The 17673-nt window shown below is 36.7% G+C and overlaps 3 protein-coding genes across 3 annotated transcripts; 1 reads left to right on the top strand and 2 right to left on the bottom strand.

The window, feature by feature from the left end:
• Nucleotides 1-280: 280 nt before the first annotated feature.
• Nucleotides 281-11018, bottom strand: LOC111499069 (phospholipase D zeta 1-like). Its single transcript, XM_023150518.1, has 20 exons — nucleotides 10678-11018; nucleotides 10112-10213; nucleotides 9610-9725; nucleotides 9360-9501; nucleotides 7825-7995; nucleotides 7241-7414; nucleotides 6779-7021; nucleotides 6566-6682; nucleotides 5295-5434; nucleotides 5042-5191; nucleotides 4509-4665; nucleotides 3851-4384; nucleotides 3201-3311; nucleotides 2847-2993; nucleotides 2530-2727; nucleotides 2166-2267; nucleotides 1807-1938; nucleotides 1547-1612; nucleotides 819-880; nucleotides 281-742 (listed from the first exon to the last, which is right to left on the bottom strand). Exons 1-20 carry the CDS (start codon nucleotides 10906-10908, stop codon nucleotides 496-498), a joined length of 3342 nt encoding a protein of 1113 aa, XP_023006286.1. The 5' UTR covers nucleotides 10909-11018; the 3' UTR covers nucleotides 281-495.
• A 2163-nt stretch (nucleotides 11019-13181) lies between these two features.
• LOC111499005 lies at nucleotides 13182-14010 on the top strand. The gene has a single exon (XM_023150437.1). The coding sequence runs from the start codon at nucleotides 13275-13277 to the stop codon at nucleotides 13875-13877; it is 603 nt and encodes a 200-aa protein (XP_023006205.1). The 5' UTR covers nucleotides 13182-13274; the 3' UTR covers nucleotides 13878-14010.
• A 1764-nt stretch (nucleotides 14011-15774) lies between these two features.
• Nucleotides 15775-17441, bottom strand: LOC111499149 (multiple organellar RNA editing factor 3, mitochondrial). The gene is made up of 4 exons (XM_023150645.1): nucleotides 17024-17441; nucleotides 16818-16915; nucleotides 16412-16477; nucleotides 15775-16307 (listed from the first exon to the last, which is right to left on the bottom strand). Exons 1-4 carry the CDS (start codon nucleotides 17386-17388, stop codon nucleotides 16030-16032), a joined length of 807 nt encoding a protein of 268 aa, XP_023006413.1. The 5' UTR covers nucleotides 17389-17441; the 3' UTR covers nucleotides 15775-16029.
• Between the last annotated feature and the right edge of the window lie 232 nt (nucleotides 17442-17673).

The raw sequence follows: 17673 nt of genomic DNA, 5'->3' as shown, positions 1-17673 counted from the left end.
CCTCCCAATCATTCACTATTCATCATGAAAATTTGAAGCTCATCAACTCGTGCACGTTTTTTAATTAACATTAGTAGTACCTTAAAACGAAACAACTTTTATTACCTCTTGTAATGCCAAAACAAAGATTAAATTTTCTTTCCTCAAAAACATCTAAAAAAAAACATTATTGTATATATAAACATAACTCAATAGTATATCAATCTCCGACGTTCAGCCAACGTCCCTCGAAAGATAAAGAAACTACGTGATTATTATTAATCCACACTCTTAAGCATCATTAGTATAAGTGCCCAAATTAGGACAAGAATGTTTGTATTAATTAAATGAGTATTATTACAAAAGTCCTATTATCATCACGAGCCTTCATATCTCTCTTTCTTATTTTTCTTTTTGTAAAAAAAAAAAAAAAAAAAAAAAGGGAAATAAAGTAATATAATTCAACACTTAATTAATTAGGCCTAACAAAACAACAGGGGAATATGTATAAAAGATTTAATGAAAAACTTGAGATGCATAGTACTCACTCTCATTGAACACAGGTCTTAAATCTTCTTTGCTCAGGAATTCCAATGGGAAGGAAACAAGATGCCCTTTCACTGAACTTAATCTCTCCATTGGATCAATCTTTTCAATTTCTCCATTCTTATAAACCTCAAGCTTCTCTGGTGCAATCCCTAAGTCTATTGTTGTGTGCCCCAGTTTCTCCTTCCACATCGCCACGCTTTGTCTCAATCCAGCTCTGTATTTAAATGCGTTTAAGAGTTCGTTATAAGACTGGGGTTCGACTGACTCTGTATGAATAGCATAAATCATACCTGGAGTTTATGAGGTCGCTCGGTAGGCAAGAAAAAACGTCTTGGTATATTGCGGTGTTTGTCTGTTTGAAAGATCGTTGGTTTATTGTTAGTGCTCAAATAAGATTCAATTCAGCGTTAGAAACGAAACACAAGTCGAATGCTATAATGGGGATGGGGCATGTTGACACATCCATATAATATACCAACCATTGAGACCAAATATGTCACTTTAAAATCTAAAGAACCAAATAGAAACGGTAACAGCCCAAAGCCTCCGTTAGTAGATATTGTCCTCTTTGTGATTTTCCTTTTAGACTTCCCCTCAAAGTTTTAAAAACGTGTCTGTTGGGGAGTGGTTTCCACACCCTTAATAAAGGTTGTTTCGTTCTCCACCCCAACCAACGTGGGATCTCACAATCCTTGCTAGTACACCGCCTTGTGTCCACCCCCTTGGGGGCTCAACCTCCTCGCTAGCACATGGACCGATGTCTGGCTCTATACCATTTGTAATGGTCCAAGCCCACCGCTAGAAGATATTGTTATCTTTGGGCTTTTCCTTTGAGGCTTTCCCTCAAGGTTTTAAAACGCATCTGCTAGGGAAAGGTTTCCACACCCTTATAAAAGGTGATCCATTCTCCTCCACAACCGATGTGGGATCTCACATAAACTAAATTCAAATCTTATGGATCAAAAATGTATTTTACTTCAATTTAATATAAGATAGCCTCTTTAGGGTTTCTTCTCACCTTAGCAGTTGCCATCCACGTATCCTTGTAGGTTGAATCAGCAACTGGATCAACTATTTGATCGATCTGGGGAATCAAAATTTCCATCATAATCAGCCACTTCAGACACGAATCGTTTAAACGTTTAAATTATCGCATCAAAGAACGTGGCATAAAAAATCTTAGAACTCCGAGCCAGATAAAAAGCTGCAAGTGTTTAAACAGTGAAAACACAGCTTCCTAATTCTAAGAGCTGATTGCTTCATTTTCCACCAACTAACCTGTCCAGGACGAAGACCAAGATGTTCAGACCAAAGAGAAAGGCGGAGACTCCAGCAAAACTTTCCTGCTTTCCATGGTTGTTCTCCCATATATGAATTGATGAGTTCGTTATCTTCAATAACAATAGCAATCTAAAAAGCAGTACGTATATTATTAGTTTTTGAACTCATTCACAGCTCTATAGTTATTGAGATTATTATTTTTTTGAAGAGAGTGAGTATAAAGAACTCAGATTTATAACATTCTTCACAATTAGCAACATGCAAAGCAAAAAGCTTCACGGTTGTTTCTTTTGTTAAATTTTCAGGTAATAGTGAATTAATGAGGAAAAAAAAGAACTTGAAAGGGTAAATGGTACCTCAGAATCCCTAGAACCGAGTAAACTCCTGTCGTTGATATTAGCCGATCCAATCAAAGCGATACAATCATCGATAATCATAATTTTACTATGCACGTACACCTAAAGTAACAACGTATAAAGATATTAGCGTGTCACAAAACGCTAAAAATCAATCAGTCCTATGTGTATCACTCACACATCTAGATTGTCGCATAGAGATGAATGTAGCTATGGTCCTATTTGGAATGACTTTCTAAATGCTTATAAATACTTAACAAGATTTTTTTATGCACTTCGAAACTCATTCAAAACAGGCCTTATGTGTTCCATCCAGACCAACTCCATAAAAGAAATATATATATATACACACATATATATATACCTGGCTTGTAGCTACAGGACCACCATCAAAGAGTTTACCATAAGATCTGAGACCATAAAATGATATATACTCCTGTACTTTTGAACCAAGAAGATCATAAAGGTTATGCATCATTGAATTTGGTCCTCGGCATATAGTTCGATACTGCCAATGCATTATAGCTCTAACCGATGCTGCACCGCTGTCATCCAGACCCCCCTGTCAAACTCAAGATTCAAAATAGAGCCAAAAAAGCGAGAGAGATACGTATATACAAACACACACTCAAATAATATGCCAGCAAAGGACAAGAGTGGCGAATTTCCAAGAAATAGAACCTGAAATCCAGGTAAGAGTGGTATGACAACAATAACCCGAAACGTCTTCTTTTCACGGTGGGCTCTCATTATCCGACGGTAGAGTGCTTCTAACACACGGTTCCGTATTGATTCATCTCCTGCGAGGCCTGATATAAAAAATTGATTCTGTGGGAAAAGAAAGCATCAAGTATCAATACCTTCGATTAGGTGAAGATTACACAGTTATTCAATTCAACGGCAATATTCTCTACATCATTGTTGGGATTATAATGGATCTGACTATAAGGAATCAAATATCAACATATTCAGTAAAAAAAAATTGAAGAAGAAGAAGAAAACGAAGGGAAAATAATAGAAAATAAAATCACGTACCTCAATATAGATAAAATGTTCTGCTTTCTCAATAAGAGAACAATATGCAATGTGAATGCTGTCTTCAGTTCGGCTTGTCCCAGCAGACCACTGACTGACACTTCTTATGACCTGAAAGGAGCGGCCATTAGCAAGAGAACAATCTAATACCATAATAACTGACAAATCATCGACACCGATTAACTTATATATCACACAATATATGCAAATATGGCTTTAAGGAAAGTCCTACAAGGTGTCCAGGGCATCAATAATTTGCTGGTTCCACACAATATATGCAAATATGGCTTTAAGGAAGTCCTACTAGGTGTCCAGGGCATCAATAATTTGCTGGTTCAGCAAATTAAAGATGCTTCACTTATAATATTCCTTTTTTTAGTTCAACACGTAGGGGTGAGGTTTCGAACTTCAGACCTCCTGGTTGGAATTTTTTAATATGAATAAGATCTAGATTAGCAAACAAGGAGTTCAGATAATCGCAATTGCAATACGAGCCCAGCTACGATCATAAATATAAGAAAAGCAAAAGTAAAATGCATTTGAACCGGCAAAAACAGCAGTACTTTGAAGAAAGCCAGAAACCAAGACAACTATGCAACTTTTTTTATTCACAGCTATAAAACTTTCAATATCTTCTACATGAAACTCACCTGGCAACGACATGAAGCGCATGGACCAACTTGTCCAGATTCATTTGTGAAGCCACCATGATGTTCCCTATCTTGTTTTTCCCACCACTCAAACTCCGAGCTTTTGAAATGATGATGTGTTTTCCCATCTCCAGACGACTTTCCATGGGAATCCAAATGGTCAAGATCATCAACAAAGCCTTTCAGAGGCATATCTGGTCCTATGGGTTCAACTTTGATCTTCCTGAAAGAGAAAGGAAGACTGCTGCTGACCTTACTTGGCTGATCAAGGGGACTGCCAACGGGCACCAGTCCGTTTAATTTTGGACCTTCATTTTCAGCATCGGGTCCATCAGCCTCTTGAGGCAAAAGCAATGGAATATCCTGGAAAGATGATCCTCGAGAAAATGAATCCTGAATTGTTGTTCCTCTAGAATTGCCAAAACTCTTCTTTTCAACCTCCAACTCTCGGCTATTCCACAAGTAATGAGGAATGACCATATGATGCTGAGGCATAAGTAACGGAATTGCCTGCTCGTTTGGGGCTTTATTTCTCTGCAGGAATTCATATATTTCAATTAGGTGTGAAGTGTTAAAATTTTCAACGCTTCGGTTGTATGTTCTTCGCATGCATCATACTGTTTTTCCCTATCTGGAAAAGAGTATCAATGACACTGACCTTAGCATAATTCCAGCGTTGGACAAAATGCCTGGCTATGTCTCGACAAGGTGGCCCCCAAAGTGCACAGTGGACATCATGCCATGGCATGCGGGGATATTTCCTGCGATCCAACTCATCTCTCATGGTATCTTCCCATGAATTTGGCTCAGATTCCCTGAATCAATCATACATGAAATTAGCAAAATTACACATAAATCATTACTCGGAATCAAAACAACAGAATTCTAATAGAATATCACAAAAAATCTTAGATAATCATCTCTATTTTTCATCTTTGCAGTTTCATAGAACCACCAGACAAATAACCCCCCACCTCCCAAACACCGAAAAGGGATAAAAAAAAGACCAAAAGATATGATAAATGTTCATATTTTGTTTTAGTGGTATGTGAGGTGCGCCATCTAAACGCTAACCTCGCAATTAATCTGCATAAAAAGTACCATAACGAGGAACCATCCAATTTGTAACAACCAATTACCCAAGAAATTTACAGGACAAATGTTCCAGCAGAAGAGAACAGTAGAACTTACCTTGGATTATAGTAGTCCTTCCCAGGCCATACCGAAGGAGGACAATCACCAACTTTATGTTCGGGTGTATCGTAACGACCAAAGCATAAATCTAGTCCTCCAATAAAGCAAATATGATAATCAACAATGACAAGTTTTTCATGGTGGGACCTATATTAACCACTCAGTAATATTAGATGCTAAAGAAATCCCGACATATTTGATATTAAACCTCATAGATTATGTCCTCAAAAAGAAGACACTGAACACATACCATAAGTACACGCCACTAGAGAAGTGGTCAGGGTAACGTAATACTCTCACATTCTCATGGATGCCAAGAAGTTTTCTCTTGCTATAAACACTGTTAATTTTTAAAGCAAGGGCAACCTCTTTGTAGAGAAGAATGTATATCTGTATACAAATTACAGAAATTCCTGTCATCAGAGATCAGATAACTACTGAGGAATAAGGGAGAGAATGTAACATGTTAATAACGCATTCATAAAATGCGTAAGGTTCGTACATTTTGTAACATTAAGAGAGAGAACAGTCATTTTAAAATTTATCTATTCCATGCCTAGTACCGCCTAGATCAATGGATAGCTGTTCTATTAGAAATTTAGAATGTATTAGGTAAGTTTTTGATGACTCATTACACATGCTTCAGAGGCACAGAATAATAATTACAAAATTATATCTCCCTATCCCTACTGTAAACGATTGAGTCCTTCAAAATATAAAGAAATTAAGGAACAGATACTACTTCGAGAAAAATATTACAATTTAATACTATAAACCCATTTTAAAATGCTATAATTAATACATAATGATAACAAAAAAGTTTTAGAAAAACATAAGTTCTTCCATTATCTAACTATATGCTACTACACATAAATATAATAATTTAATTCCACATTTATTTAAAATATTTGGGTACTGGTGATGTAGGCCCGGTTAGATAGGTGGGGCTTTAGAGATTGATATGCAGGAGGTTATTTTGGTTGTATCACTTCTTTGTAAGTGGGGAGCGTGAAAACAGTTTTTGGCGAGCCTCTTCTGGATATTCTGAGATAAGTGAGAAGGAGATCGATCCTTAAGTTTGTTTTCCTTAGTGGGATTAGGAGATTCGTCTGGCCAGAAGGTATCATTGTCTCCGTGGGATTTCTTGAAGAACTTGAGTAACGTTGAAGAAGGGGCCATCCATTCCAGGGATTTCCAAGACAAGGTTAGGGAGTAGGACGAATTCCTTCCTCGATCAGTCATCTTTGCATGACTGCCTCTGGAGAGTTCATCAAAAGTAATGGAGAAAATTTCACGATTAATTAAGAACGAGACAGGTGGAGTGTTTCTATGGTGTATGGTGCGCAGTAGACGATATCGGAGGTGAGAAAGGCAGTTATGGATGAGGATGGAAAAAGGGAGGGTGGAGAGAGGAGAGTGTTTAGTCAGCCATATAATTAAGAAGAAATTCAAGTTTACATATAGCTAATAGGATATCCATGAGTTCATATTATAAAAACTTATGAGAATTCCAAAAGGTACCTGAACCCCTTCCTTAGCTTTTGCTTCAAGTAAATCATCGAGCCTAGACGAAGCATTTGAAACAAAAGGTCGCCGCAAATACAATTCTGGGCAAAGCCACCAACCACAAATGAAAATCTGCAAAAGACAGTCTCTTATGATCGTAAAACCAATCCAGTCTCTTAAAGAGAATGATTAAAGGAGAGGAAAGGAAAAAAAATGAAGAAAGAATACCTCTGATTTTGCCCGTTCAATGGAAACGGAAATAGCTTCAAAAGCTGCTAGGCCATCGATGAACCACTGGGCCTTACTACCATCTTCAGTCAAACCCCTTGGTGGTGCATAAGAACCGAAACGATGAGGATGACACCACCCCTCAGGAGGCCTCAGTCCAGCATCATTAATTGCAGCAACCCAATCTTTAACCTTGGATCCATTCTTTGCTCTTATCCTAATATTCCTATTTCCACATGTCACCTAACATTTCCAATCCCAGATTTAAACTCTCCATAAGAAAAATCTTATACCAAAAAATTCCATCACAAAAAATGTGAACCACAACTAAATGAATAATGGGAAAAGTGGAATTTATCTTCTTTGCAACTTTAGGGGGAAAATGATCAGCATCACATTTAGAACCAGAAACAAATTAACATCACCAACATTATATAAAGTTCAATGCTAAAATTTCACTACCTTAAATGAATGTCGCAACGGATTTCGCTCCTTAATTTCCTTAGCCAAAGATACTCGTCCATCTCCATTGGCATCAGAAGTAGGTAGCACATCAAAAACTATAATATCCATTGGTTGAGTATCAAATGGATCTCCCAACAAGGCCAAGAATCCAGGTTTTAATACAGCCCACACCTACAAGGTCCAATCAACAACATAGATTTACATATTTAAAGTTCATTTTTTAATAAGTTGTTCTAGTAAACCACAACAGGATCAATATACCAAATTATCCAGTTAAAGACAAAGGTTCATATGCCAAACAAGAAATTACTACTACATGGGAAGAGATTCAAAGTCCAATAGAATTAGCATTTCAACGGACTATTGCCCATTTCTCAAGAAAAACCTACCAGGGGGAACCACAAAAGTCCGATATTCTAGAAGACTGATAATAGGACATACTTAATACACACACACCAGAGGAGGAAGACGATAAGAAGAAGAAGAAGAAGCCAACTGCAACCTACCAAACTTGTTTGGTCACTTAAAACACCGTGGAAACCCATACATAAAGCTAGCTAATGAAGGAAAAAGCCCTCTACCTTTTGCCAATTGTCATTACAACAACCAAACCGTAGGCATAGACAACATTTCCTAGCGTCGTCTTCCTTTGCAATTTTAGGTAGATGCTTCACCATGACATAATCCTCCTTCAACTTTGAGCCATATTCTGGTGAAAATGACAACTTAGAGACCTCCAAAAACCTGCAAACCTACAATTTATGAATTTGAAAGGAATTATAATAATAAACATAGACCATAAATGAGGAAAAGAAGGTTTACACTTGAAACATCAAACTAAAATACGGATCCTAGACTCAGAGACTAGCATCATCAGGGGCTTTCTATATGAACGTACATGCATTATGACGTCTTGAATGTAAAAAGTGAATCAATGGTCAAGAGTAAAAATGCTAAGGTGTTCTTTTTATTTTTATATTTTTTCGCTTAGCCATCCTTTGAAATATATACATGCATTAGGAAGAAGTAAAACACCCCAATGGAGACTGAAGGAATCAAAATGGAGTCAGCTTTACTGCAAGCCTTGCATTCAAGATAGAAACTACTCATTTGGCTCAGGTAGAAGATCAATTAAATAATTTTTATTAAAAAAAGATCAACTTGGTCTACTAACTGTAATTAAAAGTTCTCAGCCACCTATCAGTTCCCTCCTTTTGACTAATATATATTAACGATAGTGATGAAAACTATTTGAAGATTTCATAAAACCATCAAGCAACTCATAACACATGGAAAATGTATGGCATCGACATGTGGTGTCAAACATTGTCGATGTTCACAGTTTCATTCCAACACGGGAATATAAATAGCATCAGAAGAGAAAGATAGTCACGCTAATCAAAGCTAAAAAATGATTTCTCAAATGACAAATTTATCAGATCTTTTACATATGTGAGATAGATTTTGAAGGGTGGAAATCCTAAAAAAGGACTTCCTACAAGATAATTTCCAATATAGGATAAATTCTGTATTAGACGAGCAATTTGAGTAAATCATCTCTTTAAAAAATATTAGCCCTAAATTATCTCTTAATAAATTCGTCTCCTAGAAAAACGGTTTATCAGAGATCGATCTCTTGAAGAGAGAATTTATCCAGATATTTCAAAAACCACCCGAATTTTCCCAATGCTCCGAAAACACGTTAGTTTTAAATTACTAATTTGTCTTTTAAAAAAAACATTTGAGACAACAAAATTCAGTGGATCAGCTAGCTAAGTCACATTCCACTTTCACAAAGCAAGAAAAAGGAAGACACAACTAAGAAGAAAAACATCAATGATAATATAAAACGCTAAAATGCAGTAAGGAAAGCCTTGGAAATTTCCAGAGGTTAGCAAGAAAATTTATCATGACTACATTTACTACCTACAACTGCAATCTTAAGCATCCCATGAATTTCTTAACTACCAAATGTTGTAGTACTAAGTATATAGCCACCATTTTAAACTCGTGAAATGACTTTTTCCAGAAAAAGAATAACAAGCTTTCATTGAGAAAATACAAGAAAACTAACAAGCTTTAAAAATAAAAATAAAAAATGTATTACCACCTATACCTCTCGAGAGTTGACAATATCCATGTTACTCAAAAAGTGATTCAAATACCCTTGCATTGCATTCTTAGCCCTATCAGACATAGACTGCTGCCTCCCTAAGGCAGGATGAATGATAGGCAGGGCAGCGCTGGATGGAACATCCCTATAATAAAGAAACACAACCATATGAATAACAGCATTTACGCATAACTGAGAACGGGCTATACATAAACAAATTCTTCCAATTTGCTTTGAGCTAACTGAAAAATACCTATTTTTAGAACTTTCATCATGATGCAGAGGATCAGCCTCGTCATCCGGTCCATCCTCATCTTGGGGCACTGCAGTGTGATCTCCGATTCCTAGATTTTGAAGCCATTCTTTAACCTTTAATATAACGTTCCAATGAAGACTACATCAAAACCCCAAACATTCATATTAACAATAACTGATCTAAGATTTCAAAGCACAAAAGCATTAAATATACCCATGAATTCATATGATCAAACGAATAGGATTTTTAGAGGGGTTGAAGCACAATAGAGTTTTTGTATAGAGAGGTCCAAGGTCACTTGTTTGGTTCTATGTCTCCCTTTGAGCCTTATTGTGTAAGGATTTTCGTAATTACCCTTTAGATCTTATTTCGTTGGTTGGCGATATCTTCCATTTTCATTTGGCTCCTTTCATATGCCCCAATGTTTCTTTAGCAAAAGTATGCTTTGTTATGAGAGACAAAAAAAACAACCATACTACATAGACCTTCATACACATACCTGTTCTTGCTTCTCGTGAATTTCCTCAATGAACGCCCGTTTCTTTAATGCAAAATGCAAATAAAATACATGGGAAGCTTTCTTCAACATGCGCCATTTGAACTATTACAGGAAAACAAGATAGAATTCAATCAGGAAGTGCTCAAAACTGAATTTTAAAAAAAAAAAATCATAATAAAGAGGAAAAAATCACTATACTACAGAAAAAATAACGTCATAGACAGAACAAAAAATTTAGCAACTCTTGCTTCTGCTCGAGAATTTTGGGAGAGTTAGGAAGGTAATTAGTAATCAAAAGGTGTCGAAATAAAGCTCTAAATCTAATAGACTACGCATTCTTCAACATGATGTAACTCGTCGATGATGAGATACATAATTTGATAATCGGTTTATCCGATTTCCTCTATATTATTATTCGCGAGCAAACAAAAGCAATTGCACAAATCTAATAGAACATTAATTCAAATTACAGAACACCTGAAGCGTGGACTAATTCAGCTGCAGAAACGAAATCTCCAAACGATGATAAAATTAGAAACAACACAAATTCAAAGAGAAACTCGCACCTGCTTGTACTGGCACTCGATTGTGTAAGACAGAAGCATGGGACTAATATCGCCGGCATCAGGGCGAGAAACGGAAATGATTGTGGCATTTGGCAACTCATCGAAAATCCTAGTCGGCTCAGGAGCGTCGTGATGAAACGAGAAGAACGACGACATCGTAGCCGTAGGCGGCTCCGATTGCATTTGAACGTATCGAGGCCCGCCTCCATCCACCAACTGCTCCGATCCCATTCCTAATCTGTCCAACGCTACAGCAGCTTCGTTTGATCGAACACAGCCACGATTGAACACTCTTAATCCACGGAAAACAGAAACAGAGGAATCGAGAGATCGAAATTTGTTCTCGTTGAAGGTTTTTTTCTTTGTTTTCCTGAACTGCAGGCAACAAGAAACACGTCAAAGTCTGAATTTCGCGGGTTTCTAACGTGGGTTTCTTGTCAATCCACAATGAGAAGAAGATCGGGTTTCTTCAATATTTTAATCGTTGAAAATCAATCGTCAAGTTTGATTCAGTGAAGGAATGCGATTAATAATATTGAAGGATGATCAAATTATTTTACAAACAAACGATCGGTCCAAGAGGCAATTGTTTTAGGCCTTCTAATTATAAAATACCTCACTTTATTATCTATGGGATGTATTAATAGCTGTTCCACATGTCGTTAAAAATGTGGTGAGTTAAATTTTATAAAATTATTTTTATACAAATGGATGGAAATTTTTATACCATTGTGCGACACTCATTTTCCAGCAACAAGTTAGTTAAGTCTATTTGTTCTTATGTCACCTACGGCCAAGCGACGTAACTCGAGCCTCTGATCCCGGTTTAAGAAGAAAGTTTTAGAAAATAGGGGTAGAGAGATTTCAAAAGAGGGTTTTGAAGGCAAAATTTGAGAAGACGTATACTCGAGCCTCTGACTCCGGTTAAAAAAGAGAGTTTTAGAAAACGGGGGCAGAGATATTTCAAAAGAGGGTTTGAAAGCAAGATTTGAGAAGACGTATACTCGAGCCTTTGGCTCCGATTCAAGAAGAGAGTTTTAGAAAACGGGGGTAAAGATATTTCAAAAGAGGGTTTTGAAAGCAAGATTTGAGAAGACGTATACTCGAGCCCCTGGCCTCGATTCAAGAAGAAAGTTTTAGAAAATGGGGTAAAGAGATTTCGAAAAAGGGTTTTGAAAGCAAAATTTGAAAAGATATATACTCGAGCCTCTAGTCCCAGTTCAAGAAGAGAGTTTTAGAAAACGATGGCAGAGAGATTTCGAAATAGGGTTTTGAAAGCAAGATTTGAGAAATTGAAATTGGTGTTGGAATGGAAGCAAAAGGCAACAACAACGAGTTACTGCATATAACTATCGGGTAGGAAAAAGTGGACAACTTGTTAGGTTTGAAAAATCTTTCGAACCAATCCGAAATGTTAGGTTGGTGACCCGAACACTCGAATAGAGTTCACAACCCAATCAAGTTGGGTTGTCGAGTTTATTTTAATTATTTAAAAAAATTCTACTTATCTACTATACATAATACATCACTGACTAAAATCTCACAAAATTCAAATATCAAACATTTATAACTCATTACATATCACTAATATTTTAAATATTTTTAAAAGTGGAGTATATATATGAAAACCATAATAATAATATAAATTTAGATTTTTGAATTGGTATTTTAAATTAGGTAATAAATTTTTAACGGTCATATGCAAAATTAAACATTAAAAAATTTTAACTACAAAATTAAAATTGCTGAAAAAGAAAATTACAAATTGAAGAAGATCCAAATATTTGTGTGTGAAAGAACGGATTTAAATTTTTCTTAAAATATAAATTGTACGTTTGAAATTTAGGCGGGAAAAAAGTGAAAAATAAAGCAAACAGATAATTTTAGAAATTAAAAGAAATAAATAGAAATTGCGATATAGAAGATTTTTTAAAATTTGTAAACTTTCTTTTATGAAAAATAAATTAATAACAAAAATCCTGTAACACGTAACTTGTTTAGGCCTTGAGTTGTGTCATCATCGGGACTTTACTCTCAACCGAGCTTTGGTTTAGTCAATTTTAGGCACAATTCTCACCCAAAAACCCTTTTAGCCCGTAGTTTGCTCAGACCTTCAACTATGTCGTCGTTAGGACTTTGCTGTCGACCGAACTTTGATTTAGTTAATTTTAGGTACAATTCTTATCCAAAAACTCTTTAGTCCGTAGCTTGCTTAGGCTTTGAGTAGTGTCGTCGTCGTCAAAGTCAATCGAGCTTTGATTTAGTCAAGGTTAGACACAATTCTCTAATCTTACAATAATAATATAACTTTTTTTTTTAGAGGTAATTACAACTATAATCTCATCGACACTTGTTGTACTACAAAAATCCTTCGGGTCATATTTGGGCCTTTACTTCTATTATATTAGCCCAACTTAAAAAGCCCAATAATATCGTACTTAAGGCCCATTTAACGGCCCACGAGATTGGGTACGGCGGATCATTACCAGGGTCGTGGAGTGAATCCGTCCGCCAGTCCGCCATCTCGTTCTCAAAGCCCTAGATTTTTCGTCTACAAAATTCCAATTATTTTTCCAATTCCAAACGCTTCCATTGCAATGGATACCTCTCTGGTCGCCGGAACGCTTTCAATTGTCGCCAACAACGGCGTCGGGTTCGCTAAATTCCTCAATCGCCTCGATATCCTATCCAATTACAGTATCTCCGCTACCGATTCAATCACCGACCAGATCCCACCGTCTTCCGCCGCTGGAGCTCTTCAATTATCGGTCGCTCTGTTCCCCGTCGCAACCATTGCTCCGCCGCCTGTCAAATCGATTTCATGCCGATCGTCCTCTCGGACGTTTCTCCGTAGAAAACGACGCACGAAGCGTAGATTGTACAGCAGCGATGATTCCGAGGGCGGCGAGGATAACGGATTCGACTGTGGCGATTTTGACGGACCGTACGGTGGAGATGGCGGCGGAGGCGGCGGTAGGGGTTGGAATTTCGATAGATTTGGGGGGAATGATTGGGACGAATCATCGTCTTCTTCTACCTCTTTGAATCCTGCGTATTATTTCGTTTACGAAGTGGTTTGTTGGATCGCGCTCTCGAACTGTGTGCATTTTGCGTTCAAGAAGGTTGTTAGATTTGCAGCTGAAGCAATTGGGAACTCCGAAAGGGTAAAACTGTTCATGAGATTAATCTCTGTTTGTTGATTGCTGCAATTCTCTTGTCAACGATCATCCTTGAATTGTATATTTTGTAAATATTCATATTGATTTATCTTCTTCTTCTTCTTCTTCTTTTTTTTACTGTTCTTCATTTCTAATTTATGGATATTCATTGAAATTACTCACGGTAGGTTTATCCTCCGGCTATGAACAATTATGGAGATCATTGACTTGGAATTTATAGTAATTTTTTAAAATAGAGCTTATTTGCTACTGTGGATAAGCTCAAATAATGCGTTAGATTTTTCTTTTGCCTCGTCGTCTGAAGAACAGTGTCCTCCACATGTCTTGAACAGATTTTTTCAAAAATATTTTAATTTTGAAAGCTTTTCTTGAAAATATGGTTTTTTTTTTTTTTTTTTTTTTGTGGAATTTGTTTGAAATTTTAGGGCTACACAAATTTACTTAAGAAGCATAATAGTCTGTTGAATCACTTGATTAAATTTCAAGTACACAAGAAGCAAAATTGTTCAAAGACTAATTTGAAACCTAAAAAAAACCTTAATTAGGCAAACCCGATAAATTTGGAAGGACAATGTGTCCAACAATGAATGTCGACTTGGACCCAATCATCTTCCTCACTTAACAATAAAATTATCGGTAAAGTAATTTGAACCCTAGAACCCATGAATCAATCTAATCTAGTTCTCCAACTAATTGGGTTTTGAGTTTTTGGAACATAAAATAAGAACCCACCTAGTTTGATCCCACCTCATTTGGAGAGCAAAACGAAATATTTCTTAGGTCGTAAAAATCTCTCTTTAGAAGAGGCGTATATAAATCTTTCTTATAAGGGCGTAAAAATCTCTCTTATAAGGACGTGAAAATTATTTCTTATAAGGGCCGCTCTTTAGAAGAGGTGTAATGAAATATTTCTTACAAGGGCGTAAAAATCTTTAGAAGATGCGTATATTTCTTATAAGGGCGTTATAAGGGTAAGGGTGTGATATAAGGGTGTGTATATAAGGGTAAGGGTGTGATGTGATATAAGGGTGTGAATATAAGGGTAAGGGTGTGAAAATCTCTACTTAGAAGAGGCGCCTCTTAATATTTCTTATAAGGGCATTATGAGGTGTGAAAATCTCTCCTTAGAAGAGGCACCTCTTAATATTTCTTAGAAGGGCTTTACAAGGGTGTGAAAATCTCTCCTCAGAAGAGGTGCCCTAGAAGACGCTTGAAAATCTATCCCAAAAGAGGCATTGAAAATCTATCCCTCTTAATCTCTCCTTAGAAGAGGCGTCCTAGAAGAGGCTTGAAAATCTATCCCAAAAGAGGCGTTGAAAATCTATCCCTCTTAATCTCTCCTTAGAAGCCTTAGAAGAGGCGTCCTAGAAGAGGCTTGAAAATCTATCCCAAAAGAGGCGTTGAAAATCTATCCCTCTTAATCTCTCCCTCTCTCCCTAGAAGGCGTGAAAATCTATCCCTAGAAGAGGCGTTGAAAATCTCTCCCTAGAAGTGACGTTGAAAATCTCTCCCTAAAAGAGGCGTTCTAAAATTGTGAGGCTAACGTCGATGTGTAACGAGCCAAAGAAGACAAATGGGTTTGGGCGGCAACAACTAGTTTATGTAACTATAACGGACAGATGCAGGAATGAACTATACTTCGCCATATTTCATTTGAATTATTCAATAATTCAGATTTTGGCACAAAACTACTCACTACAAACATTTAAAACTAAGGATATATAACCCGACCTCCGTACAACTCAGGCACAAGAGCTTCCCATCACGCAAGTTTAAATCTCCTCTACTCATTTATAATATAACAAATAGGAAAAACAAAAGTTTTAAGAACGCAAAATCAAATCAAGATCAAAATAAATAAAAAAAATCATGTGAAATTTCATCAGATCAGCTGGTAAACAATGAGAGAACAACCAAGAAGAAGGAAAGATCAATGTAGTTCAATCATTCCCAATATCAAGGATTCTAGTCAACATACTAAATATTCACATTTCAATGCATTTAGATGCTAGATATTATGATGTCTAGACCTGATCTAAGAGTATTAAGAACTCGTAGAATCTCATATGATAGGTAGAGGAGTGACAAAAATCCAGACCAATCTAGACATATGATGCCTAAACTTCATGCATTAAGGAATCCATAAATATTCAAATTTTCAAGCATTCATCAATCAGTGATTGCCCCGATTAAACTCGCCTGGGTTTGTCGAGAAATCTCCGACACCACTTCGAGCTGTATTTTGACCGTCCATGGATGGTGGTGGTTGCTGCACTGGATCTCTCTGGTCTTGACCCCAGCTTTGTCTCTGAATCGGTTGGCTCCGTTCAACTTGCATAGTTTCTCGGCGTCTATCGTACCGTGGACGAGGCCTAACTCTTCCAGATTGTTGCCTCTCAGTGTACCTATACTGCGGTCTTGGGTAGACCTTTCCGTCAATGAACAGATCACCTGAAAACAACACGAAAAACTCGTACAAGCAATGAGCATTTAACTTGAGAAATCCAACTGGTTTCAATTTATATCAATTCCATAGAGTTTAGAAGAGTAATCACCTCCATAATCTTTGTTTGGAACATCAAGATATGAATCTGGTAAAACCCATAGAACTCCTGGCAATTCTGTTTCATGGGAACAAAGAGCTCAAGTCACCCAATATTGTTCTTTTAAAAAACCAAATAGAAATTATCACAAAACAATGTCAAAACTTTCATCAAATGAGTACCATAATCAAGAAAATGAGAAAAAAAAAAAACAAGTTATGATCATCAATGGGAGCTTTAACTAATCAAATTCATGAGGGAACTTTCATCAAACATATGGTGCGCTTGAGCTCAAAACTACAATTTTCAATCTTCGATTGTAATCCAAATAATCGACAAAATCCAAACAAATGAAAGAAGAACAAATCAAATTCCCAAGGCTCCTTAATCTAATCATAACGCGCACAGAAACAATTACCTTTCACTTTGTAAGAAAGCTCTTCCGAAATCAAGGCACCAAAGCCAGTATACGTAGTTGTACTGACAGAGTAAATTTTCTTCTTCGCCTCTTCTTCACTGAGAATCAGAAGAAAACGAAAACCCTAAAATCAACAAACAAGATAATCCAAGCAAAAGACACACAAATAAGTAATCCGTGGATAATAAGTTTTTTCATTCCGATACCTTCCCACAACAGCGGCTAGAGTTTTGACATAAGAGTTCACCATCTCCTCCTCCGATGGTTTCGGATCATTTGGAAACTCCATCACGATCAGCCAATGCTCGTAATCACAGCCATCGAGGAGTATCGTCTCTTTAGGAGGTCGATTGCTCCAATTAGGAGAAGGATCATTGAGTGGAGAGTATCCGGACCCCGAAGTCCTGAATCGAACTGGAAAATTGAATGAATTAGGGATTATTTGACTCTGTCTGTCGAGCAGAGGAAAAGCGAGTCTCAGGCGAGAAGAAATAGAAGACGGATGAGACAAGGAAGAAGAAGAGGAGAAGCTTCGGCTAAGGACAGTGAAAAATGCTCGCCGGGCGGCCATTGTTGAGAGCTTGATGGTGGCGGAATAACACCGTAGGTTATTTTTGGTTGAATCGGGATTTTAAGGAGGTTTTGGGTAAGAAGCGCAGTGTATCGAACGGCGTCGTTTCGTTACAGTAATATATTACATAATTTAAATTAATTAATAAAATAATTTTACCATCTTGATCGATTTAAAATATTTATTATTAATCTTATAAATCACTTTTTTTTATATATATATAAAACTGACCAGTAGATATATAATGATTAATTTGTCAAAATTTATTTATATTTAAACAAAAAA

Source organism: Cucurbita maxima, unplaced genomic scaffold, assembly GCF_002738345.1.
Source record: "Cucurbita maxima cultivar Rimu unplaced genomic scaffold, Cmax_1.0 Cma_Scf00026, whole genome shotgun sequence".
In the NCBI taxonomy this organism is placed as follows: domain Eukaryota; kingdom Viridiplantae; phylum Streptophyta; class Magnoliopsida; order Cucurbitales; family Cucurbitaceae; genus Cucurbita; species Cucurbita maxima.
This window is presented reverse-complemented; position numbering and strand designations above follow the sequence as displayed.